General features: G+C 49.5%; 3 protein-coding genes across 3 annotated transcripts; 1 reads left to right on the top strand and 2 right to left on the bottom strand.

The window, feature by feature from the left end:
• Positions 1–31: 31 nt before the first annotated feature.
• On the bottom strand, positions 32–5,742 carry LOC120953258 (titin-like). Its single transcript, XM_040373051.2, has 5 exons — positions 5,197–5,742; positions 4,384–4,993; positions 4,088–4,184; positions 1,048–3,963; positions 32–953 (listed from the first exon to the last, which is right to left on the bottom strand). Exons 1-5 carry the CDS (start codon positions 5,270–5,272, stop codon positions 846–848), a joined length of 3,807 nt encoding a protein of 1,268 aa, XP_040228985.2. The 5' UTR covers positions 5,273–5,742; the 3' UTR covers positions 32–845.
• A 1,206-nt stretch (positions 5,743–6,948) lies between these two features.
• On the bottom strand, positions 6,949–10,960 carry LOC120951131 (telomere zinc finger-associated protein). The gene is made up of 7 exons (XM_040369673.2): positions 10,387–10,960; positions 9,338–10,133; positions 9,089–9,221; positions 8,923–9,019; positions 7,796–8,851; positions 7,425–7,722; positions 6,949–7,354 (listed from the first exon to the last, which is right to left on the bottom strand). Exons 2-7 carry the CDS (start codon positions 10,101–10,103, stop codon positions 7,215–7,217), a joined length of 2,490 nt encoding a protein of 829 aa, XP_040225607.2. The 5' UTR covers positions 10,104–10,133; positions 10,387–10,960; the 3' UTR covers positions 6,949–7,214.
• Positions 10,961–15,666: 4,706 nt separating this feature from the next.
• LOC120951537 (alpha-protein kinase 1-like) lies at positions 15,667–18,832 on the top strand. Its single transcript, XM_040370311.2, has 7 exons — positions 15,667–16,079; positions 16,249–16,382; positions 16,683–16,770; positions 16,845–16,941; positions 17,011–18,036; positions 18,133–18,268; positions 18,354–18,832. The coding sequence occupies exons 1-7, from the start codon at positions 15,859–15,861 to the stop codon at positions 18,413–18,415; spliced, it is 1,764 nt and encodes a 587-aa protein (XP_040226245.2). The 5' UTR covers positions 15,667–15,858; the 3' UTR covers positions 18,416–18,832.
• Positions 18,833–20,435: the final 1,603 nt, after the last annotated feature.

The following is a 20,435-nucleotide window of genomic DNA, read 5'->3' as shown; positions in this document are numbered from 1 at the left end:
ACACTATTAAACTTTTTTTTGTTTCTCTTCAATATCGCAATGAAAAAAGGATTAAAAGAAAACTATATTTGGGGAATTTCGTTTTTCCGTCAAGTTGTACAATAAATCTGTTACTTGCAATGCGTGTGAGTTTATGTGTGTTTTGTGTCCGTTTTTTCTAGGATTCTATCAGTTAAAGGGAGAGAGATCCGCGGTGTCGCTGGCCTCTCACTCTCTCTTTCTCTTGCGTACGGAGCATTATATCATAATATGAATTAATTGTAATTCCTAGCACTCATAGCTAATAGCTTCTGCTTTTTTTCCAACGTTCTTCGGTACTAACTATACATGCGTTCCTTGTTTTTGATTAGACATTATTTTAAAGAATAAATCTATTGACAAGGGAAGTTACACCAGCGTGCCAGCGCATTATTTCCTTATCTTAGCCCCGATTGTGTGCTTCTGGTTTCGTTCGCTTTTCTTTAGAAGGCTGACAAAAAAACGTGATTTGCAAACACGATGCTTTGCCTTCCGCTTTTCTCTTACCCGTCCCGTGATAAGGACGTCAAGTCAACTACATCAATGCCCACCATGGGTTCAGATCCTCGTGCGGGAACGAGTCGCAACCCCGCACGCGCAAGGACTTGACTTGCTCCTATGCGCGCTATGCGGGTACACACACTGATAAAGTCACAGATAACCAAGTCCACAAAGTGGCGCTTAGACAGGCCCCAACTGTGGTAGTTATTGAGCCCCAAAAAAAAGAAGATTGGTTTGGTCGAGAGCACGAGGGTGTAAAAATACTTCTTCCACACAACTTTAAAAAAACACTATGGCGTTCAGGTCCTACAGAGCACGAGGGCTTACTATTCATGATCGTTATTATGCTTTGCCACGTGCGTTAGCCAGTCCTGGGCCGAGATGAAGTAGGACGAGCACATGTCGCACCGGAAATAGTCGCTATCGTCATCGTTCTATAGCGAAAAGAGCGAGAGAGAAAACAATGAAGAAACGCATTAACAGGCTGCACAAAACATTCCAGCACACCAAACAACAGCAAACACTTACCGAAATTCGCCTCCGCTTCAGCAAACCCTGATCCACGATACAGTGGCAGGACACGTGGTTCACCCAGTCGGTCGGCGTGGTGAACGACATGTAGCAGAGCTGGCAGTTCAGCCGCGACGACACGTACTGGTCCGGCAGCGTACCCTCCTGCTGGTCCAGGCCGTCGCTCTCATCCAGCTCGGCCGTCTCCGGGTGCGGCACCAGCTCGTTCATCGAGCTGTTGGCGAAAATGGCCGGATGCTCGGCAAAGTTCTCCAGTATGAGCGCATCGATCTTGCCCTGCCCGTCCGGGCTGTGGGACCGCGTGCTAAAGTGGGACGTCTGCGATTCCGGCGACTTCGACACGAGCTCGATCATCGACTCGTCCGACGTCAGGTTGACCATGCTGTCGAGCGCGTCGATAATGTCGGGCGGCTTGGGCAGCGCCACCAGGCGCCTAATTGACGCCGGCTTGCGATGCTGCACCTTGAACTTGGTTGGCAGTGGGGGCGGTGAGCTGGACGAGCTGCCGGGCGATACCGGGGCGGGCGGTACCGACGGCGACGGTTCGGGCGTTTCCACCATCGGTTGCGCACTCTTCATGTGCTCTTCGTACTCCTTGATAAAGTCCATCTTGCGCCGCTCCTGCGCCTCGTACAGCTTCAGATTGCGCTGGTCGGCAAACTCGAACAGGCTGTTGCGGCGCGGTTTGTCCAGAAACTCGACATCGCATTCGCTGCGCGTGAGCGACCGATCGTTCGGATCCTCCAGCGACCGGTCGTTCGGATCTTCGGGTTCGTTTTCTTGCGCCGCTTTGTCTATCGCTGCCGCCGCTTCGTCCTTGGCGATGAGCACGGAATCGCTCAGCACCGACGTGCCGGACGATGACGGTACGCTCTTCGATGTTTGAGCCGCCGGCACGGCTTTACCTTCTTTCGCGCCTTTCTCATCTGGCTGGCTTTGGGTTTTTGCTACTGGCACCGTGTCCGCTTGTGTCGGCTTTGCCATTAGCTTGTCCACCAGAATTTGGGCCTGGAAATGCTGCTTGGGGCGACGAAATTGTAGCAGCGGTTTCAGCTGATTAGATTGCCCTGCCGCTGCACGCTGTGGCTGCTGCTGCTGCTGCTGCGGTGTTGGTTGTGTTTTCGCCGGTGCCAACAGTTCCTGCGAGGCGAGCAGCTCCTGCGGTCTAACGAGCTCGTTCTGCAGCTTTTGCTTCTGCAGCAGGCGCTGCTGTAACGTTGGCTGTGGTCGCAACGTTTCGCGCTGCTGCGCGGGCTGTTCCGGCTGGGGCGGCTGCTGCGGTGCTAGCAGCTCCTGCGACGGCAGCAGCTCCTGCAGTTTCATCAATTCGTCTTGTATTTTTGGCTGCTGGGACAAACATTGCTCCAGTAGTTGTTCCGGCTGCTGTGGCTGCTGCTGCTGCTGCTGCTCCGGCTCCAGTATCTCTTCCTCTTCTAGCAGCACTTCAGTCCCATCCATCAGCTCTTCCGTTGCTACCTCCTCGTGCTGCTCCGAAGCCGGTTGCTGTGGCAGCAACACTTGCTCGGTAGCAACAACGGGCTGCGTTGGTTGCGCTGCTGCTGGCTTCAGTATTGGCTGTGTTCTTACCAGCTGTAGCGTTGCCAACAGCTCTTCCGGCTGCTGAAAATCGTCTTGCGCTGCATCTAGCGTCTGCTGATCGGTTGGCACCGCTTGCGGCTGTTTCTGATGTGCCGGAGGCTGTGGAGGTGCTGCTGGCTGCTGTGCCTGTGCCACCGTTGGACACTGCGGTTGTTGAGGAAGGGGCAGCTCCGGAGGCTCCAACGGCGCTGGCTGCTGTATCGGGACTGACTGTTGTTGCTGAACTTCTTTCTGCTGTTGCTGTTGTTGCGTTTGTAGCTGCCGAGGCTGCTGTTGCACGCTCTGTTGCTGTGGCAGCGACTGAAGCGATTGCTGCTTCTGAACCGTTTGCTGCAGTGTCGGGGGTTGCCGGACCAGTGGCGGCTGCAGATCCTGGCCCGGGTCCATCAGCTCGTCCTGCAGCTGCTGTGCTTGCGCTTGCAGCTGCTGCCATTGGCGATGCAGCTGCATCCGCATCATCTGCTGCTGCCGCTGCGCGCTCTGCACCGGCTGTGCCGGAAGCAACATATCCTCCTGCCCCAGGTTCATATCGAGCGGCTGCAGCGGTTGCGGATGATAGCGCTGCTGCAACGGTTGCCTGAGCGGCATCATAAGTGGTTGCTGTTGGCGGAACGGCTGCTGGAACAGACCGTCCGGCATTTCTTGCGGCTGATACTGTTGCAATTGCTGCTGCTGCTGCTGCTGCACGTACTGTGTCTGTCGCTGTGGGAGCATTTGTGAGCGATGGCCCATCAATGCGGTCGGTTCTAACATATCCTCCTGATACATCGGTTGACGTAAACTCTGCTGCTGCTGCTGCTGCTGCATCGATTGCAGGTCCTGCTTTGGTTGGTGCGCCAGCGTGTACCGGGGCTGCTGAAAGACCGCCGGCGGCGCCGGTTCGTAATGCCGCGCAATCTTCCTCGGCGGCGACGGTGAACCGTAGTACGCGCGCATCGTCATCGGTACCGGCGTCGGCGTTGACGCCCGTGTCGTTGTATTCGCGGGCGCGGGCGTTGCTGGGCTGCCCCGTCTCGCGTCGCCCGCGTCCATGTTGATCGTTTTCGTCACCGTGACCAGCGGCACCGACACCAGCTCCTCCTGCTGACCCTTCAGCATGCCGCTGCTCCGCTTGCCCGCGAAGCCGTTGATGCGCAGAAACTCGCCGCACATCATCACGTCGTCGAACGAGTCCGCGTGCACGATCGCCTCGCCGGTGTACATGTACTGCAGCAGGCACTGCAGGGCGGCCCGCGTCACCGTCGGGGGCAGCGCCACGTAGATCGTTGCCGACGACGGTACGAACGCAACCTTTTCGAACACGTTCGCGAAGTACTACAACGACACAGAGAGAGAGAGAGCAAAAAAGCATAATGAAGTGGGGAAAGAATTATAAAAACTCCCATGTTAAGGGAGCAAGGGATCGAAACGGTCAGAAGGAAGCAAAAGAAAATCATACCGGGCTAAACGTTCCCAACACGAGCCTGTGGGCCGGAATGGCAATGTTATCATCGTCATTGCAAACCAGCAGCATCACATCGGCATACCGATCGTTTCTGGGAAATAGTGAGAAAAATTGATTGTTGAAGGTTGATTGTGGTCGCGCCTGTGCCAGCGTGTGGTTGATTGATGGGGACGAATTTTGTCACAACGGGAAAAAGGGGACGACGGTAACTTCCCCCTTTTATGCCTTTCCCGCATGTCAGCATTGCCAAATGGTGAATCACTTGTTTGCACGCTTTCACGATTACTCACTTGCACAGATTCGTAAGAGAGTTGTTCAAGTTGGGCTGATACGCGCTCTGCTTCAGATGGAACTTGTCCGGGCGTTTCAAACGCACCGGGGGCGGCGAAGCGTTCCTTCTTCCCCCGTTGTGCATCGCGTCGCCACCATTATGCTGCTGCTGCGACGACGCCGATGCTGTGTGATGATTGTGCTGCTCGTACCCGTTGTGCTGCTGGCTGTGTACGCTGCTGCACACGCTGCTGCTGCCGCTAGCGCTGCGCCGAACCGACGCCTTGGAGGATTTAATCGGATAAGCTGACGGAACCACCATCTCCTGCCCTCCGTTCTGCGACTGGCGGCGACGCTTGGTACGGATCCGGGACCGGTCCGTCCGCCTGTCCAGCTTGCGCTGCGCATCGGTAAACAGATCGTGCAGCGCCTCGTAATGGTCGCACAGCTCGTAGCGACTGTCCGGCTCGGACCGGTTCGCCTCGAAGTACTGCTTCCGCAGCTCGTTCATCTTCCGGCGTATCTGCTCCTCGGTGCGAAAGTAGCCTTTGCGCAGCAGATCATTCCGCACCACCGCGAACACTTCCAGCGAGCGGCGCTTCTTGCCGTCCGATAGCGCCAGCAGCTCTCCTGCAGAATAGCAAAAACAACAATAAAGAAAAAATTATATATGGCCCACAATCAGAAACACGAAGAAAATAAGGCAGTATCACAACCACCAACACCACCACCACCACACCATCACCAACCCCCACAATGTTATCGAAGTGTGTTGTGTTACGTCGACAGCTTTCCGTACTGCCCATTTACGGCGTCATACGGCCCCTACTCACGCTCTTTCATGCTGGCAATCAGCTCCTCGACCTCGGTGTCCCTCCATTTTAGTTGCTGCTCGTGCGATTTGCTCATATTCGCGCTGACTCCCGCATCAAGCTGGCTGCTGACTACGCACGATTCGGTCAGGGGAAAATCGCTCCTACTTTCACCCGAACGGGCGCCCGCACACAAAGAGACGGAGCCCGTACACACTGCCAAACTACGCAGGAAAAACCACCACACCACACACTATCGCGCTGCGCTTCAAGGCGAAGCGGAAGGGCACCCCTAATGACAACACACACACTTTTCTTTGCTGCTGCGGATTCTCGCTCGCGTTGCTAAGGTTTCTGTCCGCACTGGAGCAGTGTCCGGATGCGCACAGCCAGGTAGAGGAAAGGTGATGAAGTGAATTAGTCTTTCGCCCTTTCGAGGGACTTGACTTGTTTTTATTTTTTTTGCTTCTGCTCTCGTCAACCCGAAACGTAGAACTTTCTACCCTTGCAGCTTTTGGTAAATAACGCGCCTTCAGATCAGGTAATCGTCAACCCATGGGCAAAAGCAAGGTTAATAGAGAACGCCCGGGTTGGGTCGGGTCGGGGTTGTGTTGACAGCGCCCGAAAGCGTACCATCAAACGTCATGCGTGACAGTCGTAGTGTGGGGATATTTTGAATGAGCCGTTAAGAGGATAACGTTGGGTATTTGTTTTGTTTTGAGCAGTTTTTCAGATAACGAAACTCCTGTTTACAGTGAAATTGTTGCTCCACATTGTTGAGTTCCGTAAAACAACAAAAGTGTTTTTTTGCCAAGGAAATATTACCAGAAAATCGGCTAAATTAAAATCCTTAAAATAACTAAACTAGTGGTGGGACCCCATACCGATTTCGTGTTCGGAATCGGTATTGATTTCAGCATCGGAATCGGCCGCTGAATTACGGAGTTGACTCCAGAGACGATTCCGATTCCGATCCCGGAGCCGATTATGGAGATGACTCTTGAATCGATTCCGGAATCGGAATTGTCTCCGGGAGCAGGATCGCCTCCAGAATCGGAGCCAATCTGGGAATCGCAATTTGCTCCGATAACCGGAATGAGAATCAGTTCTTGAAATGAAATAATAAGTTTCAGAAGCGTAATCAGTCCGGAAATCTCCATGAGAATGGATTGTTTACAAGTAAATTTGGATTCTTCGAGGCTGTCAATAAGTAGCATCATTGCACTCAAACCTATTGTTATGGAGTTGCCGAAACCGACTTCGATCTCGAAGCCGATTTTGATTCCGGAGCCGATTCCGGTTCCGATTTCGGAGCCGATTCTGATTCCGGAGCCGATTCCGATTCCGGAGCCGATTCCGGAAACTGATTCCCGAACTACTATTTGGAATCGATTCCAGAAAAGTCTTTGAAGCAAGTCGAATTCGATTCTGAAGAAAGCTTAGCCAGTATTCACGCAGCATGAACTGGTCATTCTGTTGTGGATTAATTGCAGTATGTGTGTGCGCATTAGTTATGGGAACTTGGAATCGGACCTGCCCGTTTCCGATTCCCTATTCGGAATCAATTCCAGACTCGATTCCAATGCTGAAATCGATGTTAATTCCGTAATCGGTTCTGGTAACTGATTTTAGACCTACTATCCGGAATCGATTCCGGTAACTGATTCCGGACCTACTATCCGGAATCGATTCCGACGAAAACTTAATTTTCCCCATCACTACCCGTAATACACAATTCTCAATAATGAAAAAAAGTATAATTATTTTCCATAGATGGAAGAATATTTGAAACAATACTCTTCCGATAGCGTTTGTTTAATGTTATTGCCATTAGTAAATTTTATAAATTATTAAAATCAATCGTTGTACACACTTGCTCCATACATACCGGCTATTCAATACTGAATACGTAAACCTACGCTTTTTAACGTCTAGCAATAATTTATGTATGTATATAAAAAAAGCAATCACTGTACAAACTTCCCGCCAACTACCACCCCGGTAAGGGACGGTCCGTCCCCTTCAGCCAAGCGGAGCGCTCATTCGGAGGTTTGACTGTCGTGGTCGGTGTGCGGTGAAGCGGGCTGATATCCTGGCTGGCTGTGCACGGATCGCATGTGTCGTATGAGGTTGGATTTCACTGTGAAGCCCTTATTACAAATGTCACAACAGTAAGGGCCTGTCGAGAAGAAAAACAAACAAGCCATAAGTGTTTGCTGATTTAAAGGAATGTCTCTCTTTACTCCTACCTGTATGGGTCCGTCTGTGGATGACCATGCTGGCATAGGAAGGGAAGGATTTATTGCAGATATTGCACAGCTTCTCTGGGCCACCATCGCCGACGGCTGCCGGTGCTGCCGCCCCCGTCGGAGAATGCTGGGAGGTGGACGAAACTGCGCGCTTGTGATTCGAGACACGTTTGTTGCAGGCGGCCAGTTCCGATTCGGTATGCGCGTTCTGCACATGCCGCACCCAGTCGGCAGGCGTGACGTAGAACGTGGCGCACAGGTCACACCGTAATGCGGCCGTTTCATCAGCGGTTTCAGACTAAAAAATGAGATTAAAAATTGGTGAAATTAACACAGAAAGAGCACGAGCCGCAGCACAACCTCCTGCTTACCTCTTCCGCTCGACGCCTTCGTTTCGGCAGCGTTTGGGACGGGTCACTGTGGCCCTCGATGTGTCGCACCCATTCGCCCGGTATGGTAAACGTTTCGCTGCACAGCTCGCACGTTAGCGGCGAGTACGTCGGCTGCTCGGTGGAGGAGCACGAAGAGCGCGAATTGTCCGTCGCCGAGGACGCGTTACACTCCTCCGACTTGATCAGCTTGGGCGGGTTCGCTGGGTCGCTGGGACTGTCGTTCTTGCTTTGCGCCTGCTCACCATTCCCGGGCATCGCTAGCTCGCCCGCACGCACATCACTCCACTCGACCGGTTCGGCTTTTACGCCCAGAAAGTTTAATGCCTGTGGCATGCTGCCACGTTGCGCGGGTACGCTCGTCGCCGTACTGTTAGCGTCCCCATTGTTCGTACTCGAGGGTGCAGTTGCACAGTCGCCGGAAGCGCTCGACCCGATTTGCTGTTGCTTTTCCTGATTTTCACGCTCTTTTCTGTGGTTCTCGCTCAGCTCTTGAAAGGGAAGCGATGGCTGTGCTGTTTCGTTTGCTCGTTGGTGAACGATCTCTTGGCTTTTGGCCGCGTACAGTGAGCGCGTACGGGTACCATCGCCCTGGCGCACTTCGCCCGGATCGATCGCCATGTCGCGCTTCACGTGTATTAGCGGTCCGGTGGCAGATGACAGCACGTGATGGGGCGCAAACGGGGCGGGCTGTGTCCCTGGCGGTACGGCAACGGTGACCGGACTGACGAACCGACCGGAACCCAACCCATCCATCGACGGAATGTGCTGCGGCAGCTCTTTGCTATTGCTGCCACTGCTGGCGTCACCGGCAGCCGTTGCCGGTTTGGGGCAATCGTTGCGCCACAGACCGCGGATTTTCAGTATTTCGCCACCACGAAGCACTTCGTTTAGGACGTCGGTCGAAACGGTCGACTCGCCGGTGTACATGTACTGGATGAGAATCTGCATCGAGCGGTAGGTGAGATCGGGTGGAAGCACTATGTACGTGACCGCGTTCAGCGGTACGGGTGTTTTGTCGAAAATGTTGGCAAAGTACTGGAAAGGGAAAGGAAACACATCTTCAGCACGTCATGGCTATACCATTAAGGTGGTTCTTATCGTCCTACCAAACTGGAAGTGCCGAGTATTAGCTTGTGGGCAGGTATCGTATAGCTGTCGTCTCCGTTGCAGGTTAGCAGCATTACATCCGCGTAACGGTCATTTCTGCAAAAAATTACAAAATAATATCAAATATTCAAATCAAATTGCACTTTTAAACAGAATTATACTCACTTGTAAAGATTCGATAGCGACACATTCATGTTTTGATAGTGCGAATGCCATTTGAGCTGATATTTCTCCGCGCCGGTTTGTAATGCCGTGTGTGACATTATGCTATCGCCGGCTGTGTCCTGCTGACCGTTTTCTGGAAGGGAGTAAAGAGAAGAATTAAAGTGTAATGGCATCGCCGTACCCAAATGAACATGCAGTTGGGCGGTTTTGGCCCCAAATTCTCCCCCCGCTCCCCGTCACGAGACGTACTGTAAATCCGCGCTAAATCATCCACCTGCAACGACACACTTTTGCTGACACCAACGACACTTGCCGCCGCCCCAACCGAAGAGCTATTGCTTGCCTGACTGTTTTCACCCGGCCCGCCTGGCTCGTTCGGCGGCGCATCATCCTCCTCCTCACAATCCACCACGATTGCCGCCGGCTCAAAGTGCACTACCGGGCCGCTACCATCCTTGGCCGTTTCGCACAGATCCACCACGGGCGTTACCCCCAGGGCGGCCTGCGAGAACGCAATGCTCGCGTTAAGCGCCTCCACGTTCGGCTTCACGTCGATCTCCTCGTCCAGCTCGGACGCGGACATGTTCAGAAAGTCCAGCTCCGGTATGCACTCGACGTCTTCCTCCCCGCTGCTGTCGCTAAGATCGCTAGCCGTTTCGATCCACAGTTTGAGCGTTTTGCTTTTCGCATGGTGGGACGCGTTTTTCTCATGCTCCGCCCGGGCCGTCGCCAGCCGGGCAAAGTCGGTAAAGCCCCGCTTGCCCCACACATCGTACTCGGTGGTGTTGAACAGCAGACAGGGCCAGCAGAACAGCTTCCGGTCCCGGTCGCAGCCCGTCATCCAGTCCGTCACGTGCAGGTTGAGCGAGTTCAGGCAGCGGGACGTTAGGTTGGGCATCTGCGTTACCGGTCGCCCCGTCCGCACGATCTTCTGCTGGCTTTCCTTGCTCAGCGACGCGAACGGGATCTTGGTGAGCGTGCAGACGATGCAGTGGTAGGCGGGCGTGGAGGCCATTGTCGCTGCGGAACGGCCCCAAAAACTGACCTGAACAGAAACGAGCCAAAATGGTATCAGTGCCGTTGGGTTGCTTCTGGAGAGAAACGGAGAGAGAGCCTCCAGGGTGTTGCATTCCATTCAACTGATTGGTTTGTTGTCAGAACAACACAGACCATACAATATTTACAGCAGCGGCAGGATTATTTAAAATACTCTGCTCATGCTAAAACATTCCTTTAATGGTTGAATGGGGATGGGGGACACCACTCCGTTATGATGACCAAATATCGATTTTTCTTACTCCAATGGAACAAGCACTCCGTCGTCAGCAATGGTGTACTAGTGCTGATGCCGCCGCAAACTTTCACTAACTTCTTAAGGATAGTCGAATTATCCACCCTCTCAACTCTCTGTTAGCAATCGTCTGTTAACTTTCTTTTAGGCAGAGTAATTAATATTTCATGATGATCCCGTATTCTTTTTTCCTTTTACTGAACAGCAGAACACCAAAACAAAACCTGACATTCGCCTCAGTGTTGTATTCACCTTGCAGCTCGACTGTTTTCGAGCAGTGTGCATTCGAACAACCAAGGTCGTTACGGATTTTGAATTTTCTTTTCTTTTGAATGTTTGCCGTTACGAAACAAAACAAATAGCGAGCGAAACTTAATTGTCGAATAAAATTTCAGTAGTTTTGGAGCAATTTCCTGTGCATCTTATTACCTGGTATTTTTTGTCCATGTATATTTTTAACAGGATTAGTCTGTCTCATGTATATTTAGCTTGCGAATGGGAGGGCGCGGTTAAAGATGCGATTTAACGTTTTTGCTACTGGTGTGTCTATTCATTGGACAAATACCACAGTCTCCAAACTACGGCCCACAGGTCACATGTGTCTTACGATGACTTTGTAAAGAGTGAAGTAAAGATTTTGTTATTTAGGCTATTTTGAACAATATTTTATTTATTACTTTTTTATGCGAACTCACCAAGCTTCCATAATAGAAAACTGTAGAATTTTGATACTTTAGGTCAGTTTTTTTTTGTCAAAACAAGTTTGAAACGATAAACGATTAGCTAAATATAACCGTCAAAATGACCCTGGCCAACGTTACTTGCATAGTAATGCGGCAGCAAGATGAGAAGTTTGATGAGAAGGGAATTATTATGAATGAGGAACAAGATGATGTGAGATAAGAAAGAAAGAGAACCATATTGTTTGTTAATAATTTCGGATGTTCGAACCCCAAACCAACCACCATTTAAACCGTTGCACTAAAACACTATGACAATATCGAGACTACCCAAACGACTACGTGATTCCGACTAGTGGTGAGAGGTCGGAATCGGACCTACCCAATTCCGACTCCGTGTTCGGTATAAATTCTGGAGTGAATTCCGATGCTGAAATCGATTCCGATTCCGGAGCCAATTCCGGCGTCGACTTTGGATCCGATTCCTGAGTCGGTATTGGCTCCGGAATCGGAACGGACCTTGGAATCGCAAATTGCTCCGGTGATTCCGTTTCCTTTGAATCCAGAATTGGTATCAGATCCTGAGTTAGAATCAATTCTTTAATTGGAATAAAATGTTTCAGACGCGAAATCCATTCAGGAATCTCGATGAGAATTGATCGTATACCAGTAAATTGGAATTTGCTGATTCTGATTTCGGAACAGATTCCGGAGCCGAGTCCGGTGCCTATTTCTATTCCGGAACCTATGCCGGAGCCGATTATGATTCCCAAAACTAATTCCGAACCTACTATCCGATATCAATTCCAGAAAACTTCGAAACTAGCCGGAATCAATTCCGACGATAATATCATTTTTCCCATCAATAATTCCGATCTGTCCGATTGTCTTGATCCATTGGTTAGTTCCATAGATCTTCTGCTTGTTGGTTTGTGTTATTTAACCCACGGAACTCGCGATTCTTGAAAAGGTTTAATAATACAATTAATTTAACAGAATAAAAAGAATTATGTACGATTTGATCCATTTTGTTCACATTTATCTTTTTAACTGAAGTTAGCATACAAGTTTAAAAAGAGAACGTTAACTTCAAATTAACTTCAATACATTAAAGAGTTATCATCATCGTATTGCAATGATTTTACCGGATTTTTTTTAGCTTGCCATTAAATCCGAACTACTCCCGGCATTATAGCAGACAGTACATTAACCGCAGTTAGCTAAATAAGGCGATTTTCACATAGTAAAATATAATTTTAACTTAAAGTGTGAAATCCACTGCTCTTTGTGTTAGATTTGTATAATTATCTAGGGTGTTTCGCTTCCATGAATCATCTTTAGTTGATTATCTTTTTTAAATAAAGCCCTTTTGCATGTACAGTATAAGAGGATACGTACAACTGTTAGCATTAAGTATTACCTGAATTATAAAAAACGACATTGTATTTAAATCTTGCCATTGACTAAACACAACCACGGCAAGACAGTCCTAGCTATCAAGCAACATTCTACCAAAGATGGTACAACAAGCAATTGATTAAACAAACAACCCTTCTTTTCCGCCTCATTATTATCAACAAATCGAATGTGTGATCAAAACACTAAACATTGATTGTGCTGCAAATGACACACACACACACAAACATACACGATTCCAGCACAAAACCACTCATACAAATCCTCGCACCTCGGTACGGTAACATCAGTTGTTTGCGTACGAAACGTCGCGCGAACCGCACCGCACCAACTTGCAACGCGGATCCATATATCGATTGAATATCGATTACTTTCATCTGACGCATTGCGAACGCGGGCGTTTCACGGTAAGTGACCCCATCCTCACCCTATCGGGTAAACCCCACCCCACACCAAGTGTCGTTAGGGAGGGAACAAAACTTTTCAACACCCGATCTATTTGCTCACACATGTTTACTTTCGCGACACTGGAGCAGCGCAAATCCTGTAATCTTTGGTAATAGAAATGATTTATCAGATTACTACACACTGCGAAGACGACGGCTGTGCTGTTTCGATACGCAAGGATTATCCTCTGTTTGTGGTACAAAATTGCACTTTCATCACAAACGAACACCATTCCTTCACGACACACAATAACACGGTTTCGGTAAAGGGTAATGGGAATTGGGAACAAATCCGTGCTTCCCACGTCTTTTACACCCTCAGCACGGCGGAAAGATCGATAAATTGATTAGCTATAAACTAACAACGAGGTGTGATGGGAAGCACTTCACCCTTAACACTGTAATTCGAGACAACTTTACCACGCGACAGTAGACACATTTGAATGCATAAATTTCGTACGAAACCGATCGTAACGCAGATAACAATCGTAGTTAGCATTGGACGCAGATAAACTGCATCTGCTGTCCTGCAACGTTGCCCTTTCTTCAGAAATCATCCCACACAACACACACACACGAAGTAGCAAAACATATTGGCACACCTACCTACAGCAGACGTTTCAATTTTTGGGACCAATCTGTACCTATTCCGCCCACAGAATTAGGAAGCACAAAAACACTCGAAAACAGGTCCCGCCTAAACCGGAGCCACCTTTTGCACCGCCAAAAACTGTACAACAGTTTAGACCCAGGACACGCGCGCTCACCTCACCACGGCAAGGATCGTGCTAAACTCGCGGGGTGGTAGCGTTTATAACAACAAACAACAGAGAGCCAACGATGGGGTTTTGCTCCGTGTCCGCCCGTTGGCTGGAGTTCTCTCTCGCGCTCACGCATCTGTTGGTTGGCACAGCGTATGACTTTGGCCGCAGAGCAATGGGAGCATAATTATGCTTACGGTGTCGGTGTCCAAAGCTGACACTAAAGCAACCGAATGGTGATAAGCACGAGTGGGATTGTTTGTAATTTTCTTCTCGAAGTGCTGATGAATGAAAGTCATATTGTTAGCATTGCATATTATGGAATAGCTATCGATTTAATTATTGTTGGTCTGGTAAGCAATTCAAGAGGACATTTTGGGAGGACTCAAACACATCAGACTGATCCAAGTACAATTGTTGCATAAAAAAATAAAAAATATTATCCGGTTTCACGACCAGTAATGGTCCAGGATCAGTGTCAGCATCGGCATGGATCCATACTTAATTCCAGGACAGTTATGGGTGTTGAATCAGTTACAGCTGCGGTTTTCTACCAGGGAGAATTTTGTCTTTCTTGTGGAGAAATTAACAGAGGGTTAAGTATCAAGGAACATAATAAAACAAACAAGAAAGGGGTCTAAAAAAATGCTGCATGCCTAAGAAGTGCTGACATGTGTAGAAATTGAAAAACAGGATAAACTTAACTCATGAATTCCTGCTATACTAGACCGTCCAGAACGACTCCCCTTATACTGAAATTTTAAGGGGCAAATATCATGGGAGTCACTGAGTTACAGGACCGGTATGGGTTCAGGACATAGCACTGGAATCAGAATCGGCTCCGGAATCAGCTCTGGAATCGAAACAATCTCCGGAACTTTCATCCTCCGTCGAATAGTTCTTTTTGCTGTACATTTAATCCTGTTTGACCGTGCAGTCACCCTGTCTGTCAGTAAGGTCAGATGCCTTTGATTTTCAATCCGATTGCTATGGAGCTCCGAATGACCGAAAATGCATCCAGATCGTTGCAAAACGTTCCATTCCCATAGAGATTCTTGAGCCGATTTAAATTCCGCAGCTGATTCCAATTCCTTGACCTATTCCGATTCCAGAACCTATTCCAATTCCTGAACCTATTCCGATTCCTGGACCTAGTCCGATTCCTGAACCTATTCCGATTCCTGAACCTATTCCGTTTCCGGAACCTATTCAGATTCCGGAACCTATTCAGATTCCGGAACAGATACGAATTCCTGAAACTAATTCCGGAACTATCCGGAATCGATTCCAACAAATATTGGAGCTAGCTGGAATCGATTCCGACCAAAACTTCATTTTTCCCATCACTACAAGAAGCGATACCATTTGACTTGGAACAGTTTCAGAGCAGATATGGGTTCAAGATCAGTTCCAGGATCGGTGTACCCAAATCCATGAGTAATTCCAAGGTCAGTTTAGATTAGGAATCAGTTCTAGTAGATTCTTTACTTTCAGCTGTTGTATTGCACCGAAAGACACTGCCCGTAAAGACTCGCGATAAGATTATGATTCTTTTCACCTTTTCGCAATAAGACCAAAGAGAGAAAGGATCCATGACTCTTTGCAAACACGATTGGACCGTGGTTGTAGTGACAGAGAAGATGGAAAATAATAAATTTATCCCATTAGGCTTTTCTACTTCTCGGCAGTGCACAAGGGAAAGCCTAAAAAAGATATGTCTAGCATATCTCAAAGATTTTGAATAAAAAAATACATACCCAGATGTGCTTCATTATGATTTATATCTGAACCACGGCAGAACCATGTAAAGCGTTCCGAAAGAATCGTATTTTTATTACACTCTGCAATGAGAACCAAAAAACAACAGTTTTCACGTTTCTTCGAAACAAATTCACCACGCGCACGCACGTCGAGTTGACAAGATGGCTGCACGGTCACACCACCACACCATACTAACCTTGACCCGCAGCAAACGTCAAACTTCATATATTTTGTTTATGTTGCAGCAACGCTTGTTCTTTGGCAGAGAAAAAGGGGACGCGGAACTGCCGTGGAAAGGGCGAGAAGGGAAAGCATAAGAAAGGAGAAAAAAAGTCCAAGCATAATTAACGAGCATAAAGTGTGAAAGAAAGGCGAACCGCGACTGACCCTTGCGCCGCGCCGAACCGAGCAAAAAATGGAGCTGAGCCAGATGTACAAGAAGAAGAAAAACCGGTGGTCGATTTCCAAAATCGAGCTGCTGATCGACCTGTGGGCCGAGCATTACCGTGAGCTGAAATCGTGCCGACGGAATGACCACGTCTTCGTGAAGATGAAACACAAGCTGGAGCGAAGCGGGTGCAAGGTGACGGTGGAGGACATACGGATCCGGATCAATAACCTTTCCGCCAAGTACAGGTAATTATCCGACTGCCCCCGCTGGGTGTCTCCGGTGCGGGCGGGCAGGCGGGCGGGCGTGAAGTGTTTCCCACGTTCTAACCTCGCGGCGGACGCGTTTACTGTCAACGGGGTGAACGGGGTGTTGTGTACGGGGGGTGTCTAAAGGTGTGCGTTTCCATTTCCACAGGAAGGAATCGATGCTGACGCTGTCCGGTGGGTCACCGTCGCGTTGGCCGCTCTTCAGCAAGATTCACAACATCCTGAGCAACGATGCGGGCGGGCTGGACGAAACCGCCGAAACGCAGGAGGAAAGCATGGAAGGTGAGTGCGCAGTGCGGGGGAGAAAGGGAGAGCAGTGTGTGTGTTGGTAACGTACCAAGGGTAGTAGGCCATATTTAATGACCCCGTTGCGTTTGGAGAGCTACCGAAGGGAGTTAGACCAAACGGTTCGAAAGGCATTTGTTTGGTGTTTTGCGACACTTGGACAAATGAGGGGAAAAAATTGGCTAATTTTAGTTTCTGGTCAAGTTTCGCATTTTTCTGCACGGGAACATCGTATACCTGGATGAAAGAGCGAGAAAGCAATAACATTGTGTTTATTTGGGAAATTTCGTTCCACAGAGCCGCCGGAGAGCAAAACGAAGGTGTATCAGCTGAAGTGTAACTATCGGCACGAAAATATTGACAACTTTTTCACCGATTTGTACTTGTGAGTATAATTTGTGAGCCCTTGCTGTTTATTAAAAAGTTAAAATGTTTTAAATTGCTTTTTAATTTTTGCAGCAATCCTCGCTACGCGGATGTAACACTGGTTACCTGTCACGATGGTGAAACTTTCGCCATTCCAGCGCATCGCATGGTGTTGGGCAATTTCAGCATGGTACGCATCCGCTACGTTGTTAGCCACCTGGATTTTACTAAAACTTATTCCCCCTTTTGACACAAACAGTATTTCGCAAACATTTTCGACAAGCTGAACGTGCCGCAAAACTCCAACACGTACATCGTGCTGCCGGGCAGCATATCGCACCAGACGATGCAAATACTGATGCAGTACATGTACACCGGGCAGTCGTCCGTGCCGGAGTACAACGTGGACGATGTGTTGCGCAGCGGCGAGCTGCTCAAGATTCGCGGCTTCTGGAGCGAAAGCCGATCGGGCGGCCAGCAGCAGGGCTCGGGCCTGGCGGGGAACAAGCGGCGCATGCCGGGGGCCGAACCGCCGCGCAAGATGCACTACCGCCAACCGGGTACCTCGTCGCAGGACAGCAACGACCAGGGCCGGGCGCCGGTGCTGCCCGGTCGATCGTCGCTGAAATCGGTCGACCAGCAGTCGGAGGTGGCGTCGGACTCTGGCACATCGGCGATGGACTCGCTCGATGAGCAGAAGCGGCTCGCGATCGCGGCCATTCAGCGCGACCTGCACGCCAGCTCGATGCGCGCGATGGCGCACGGTGCGGCCGCACTGTTCAGCAGCGGCAGCCTGTCGGACGTGAAGCAGGAACCGACCGAATGGGACGATCTCGACGACGACAATGACTCGGACGAGGACGTTATGATACTCCCGGAGGAGGTGGTCAAATCGAAGCCGGCTGCCGACGGAAAGCCCAAACAGTCGCCACAAACTTCACAGGCAGTGCCGGACCATTACTCTCTACAGCAGCAGCAGCAGCAGTCACTACCGCAACCGCAGCCGCAGCAGCTACCGCCACAACTGCTGGCTGGTCAAGTGCCGATAGATAACGATCTTCAGCAGCAACAAGTGCAGCAAGTGCAACAGCAGCAGCAGCAGCAGCCGCAGCATCTGCCGGAACCCTCCCACTCAGCGCACCAGCAACAACCAACAGAATCCTCAATGAACTGCGATCTGTGCAGTGCATGCTTTACTAATACCGATGACTTACTGCAGCACATCATCAGCTTCCATGGCGACGCGGCGGAAGTGCTGCGCAAACGGAGCCGGATGGCAGAAGAAGTGAGCAAACGATGGTCCTAACAAGGCGTAGCGCTTTGCACTTTGCATAAAACGCGAAAGTGGTGCTAATTCTGTCTCTCTCGCCTTTTCTTACAGGAAACGCCAATAAACAACATGCGTTGCGAATTTTGCGGGAAATTCTTCATGACGGCCGTCGATTGGGCACAGCATGTGCTGCTGATGCACAGCGATCGTACCGCCGAATTGCATCAACAGATGGCTCAGTTTACCGGTAAGTTACCACCGGAACATGTGCTGTAAGGAATATGTGTAAACGAAAACATAATAATTCCACGTCCTTTGCCTTCCCTTCACAGAAGATGCAATGCCCAGTATTAGCAAAATTCGCTCCATCGCCTCCTCCAGCTCGGCCGACTAATGATACTCACGGTGTTGGTGGGCCCGGGCGGATTCGACGAATTAGTGGTCCCAGGGCCGGTGGACGGGACGAAAAAACACAAAACAAAAACGAAACAAACCTCGATCGAACAATTTTACGATATATACTCCATTTTATCCTCTCCCCCTCTAAAACCGTTTTTATTTGTCAACCGGCTATGAACGTTGCTTCTTGCAAATGCAACACCCCCGTTTGCTGCGCAGCAATGTACCGAGGTACAAGGCAGTACTACATATACAAATGAAGTTACGAGTAGAAAATTATACAACACTCTAGGCTGTAAGGACTTGTAGTAGGAACTCTTAAAACAGTAGTGCATAGAGCGAGCAGAGACACACATTTGCGCACACCCACACAAACACGTCGAAATATACGTTTTAATTATTTCACAATTTACGGGACGGACTTGTTTTAATGATGCGCGATTAGATGAACGAATGACTTACACATGTTAAGCCTAAAGCTTGGGATGGTCCCGTGGTACAGTCGTCAACTCGAACGACTCAATAACATGCCCGTCATGGGTTGAAGCCCAGAATGGGACCGTCCCCCCCCCCCCCCCCCCCCCCCCGTAGCAAGGATTTTGTGACTCTCCGGCTACGTGGTATTGAATGAAGTCTTGAAAGCCTCTTGTTGTATAGGCCGGCATGTCCGCGTAGGACGTTTACGCGAAATAGAAGAAGTAGCCTAAAGCTTCCGAAACGGAAAATTTAACCACTGATCATAATATCTTCACCGTGCGGCAGATTTTGGAGAAGATGGCTGAATACAGACACGTCATATACCATCTCCTCATTGACTTCAAAGCCAGGGTAAAACTGTACGACGCTATGAACTCTTTTGGAATCCCGGCCAAAATGATAAGGCTAGTTAGAATGACTATGACCAACGTCACTTGCCAGGTCAGGATGGATGGAAAACTTTCAGAACCTTTTGCTACCACCAAAGGTCTGCGCCAGGGGGACGGGCTTGTCTGTCTCCTATTCAACTTGGCGCTAGAGAGGGCCATCCGTGACTCGAGGGTGGAGACTACGGGAACCATCTTCTATAAGTCAGATCCCGATCCTGACATACGCTGCTGATATAACATCATTGATCTGCGGTTCTCCTATGCAGCAGAAGCCTACCAAAGGATCGAGCAGGCGGCAGAGAACCTCGGATTGCAGATAAACGAGGCAAAGACCAAACTGATAGAAGTGGCAACATCAGCGGTATCACCAATAAATAACCAGAACCAATGTAGGCTTGACGTACAGATAGGTGACCGCACTTTTGAAGTCGTCCTAGAATTCCCTTTCTCGGGTCAAAGGTCAGCAACGACAATAGCATGGAAGCTGAGTTGCGCGCAAGGATGCTGGCTAGCAACAGGTCATTCTACAGCCTGAGAAATCAGTACACCTCAAAGAATCTGTCGCGACGAGCGAAGCTGGGACTATGTAGTACCTATGTAGTACCGGTATTCACATACGCCTCTGAGACATGGCCACTGTCCAAATCTGACGAAACCCTCTTAGCCGCGTTCGAGAGGAAGATGCTCAGATACTTGGCCCCGTACGTGTGGAAGGACAGATGGCGTGGAGGTGTCCGCCATTAAGGCCGGGATAACGGACTGGCAGACGAAGGCGCGAGACCGTGAGCGGTTTCGCACACTCCTTTGGAAGGAAAGTGTTATTGAGACCGTTGTATGGTTATTGGGATATCTCACTGCAGTGTATTGTAATGAGGCAAAATATGCTTTAGTAAGTGAGTAAGTAAAATGTGCTTCAAAACGCAACCCTTTTTGCGACACAGAGTCCAGAACGGAGAAAATAAGAACCATTTTGAATATTTCTGTTGAAATTCCCACTTCACTGGAAAGCCTACTGTTGGAACATTTCTTGGAATTTGAACCCCGCAGGGCAAGACGAGCGTTTTGGTGGCAAACCCTCACTCGAATCTTCAAAAACCGTCATAGCTACTTTCAAAAAGCGTCGCCAGCGAGGGAAAATCGCACCGATTT

Source organism: Anopheles coluzzii, chromosome 2, assembly GCF_943734685.1.
Source record: "Anopheles coluzzii chromosome 2, AcolN3, whole genome shotgun sequence".
NCBI lineage: Eukaryota > Metazoa > Arthropoda > Insecta > Diptera > Culicidae > Anopheles > Anopheles coluzzii.
Note: the sequence above shows the minus strand (reverse complement) of the source record. Positions and strands in the feature narration are given on the sequence as shown.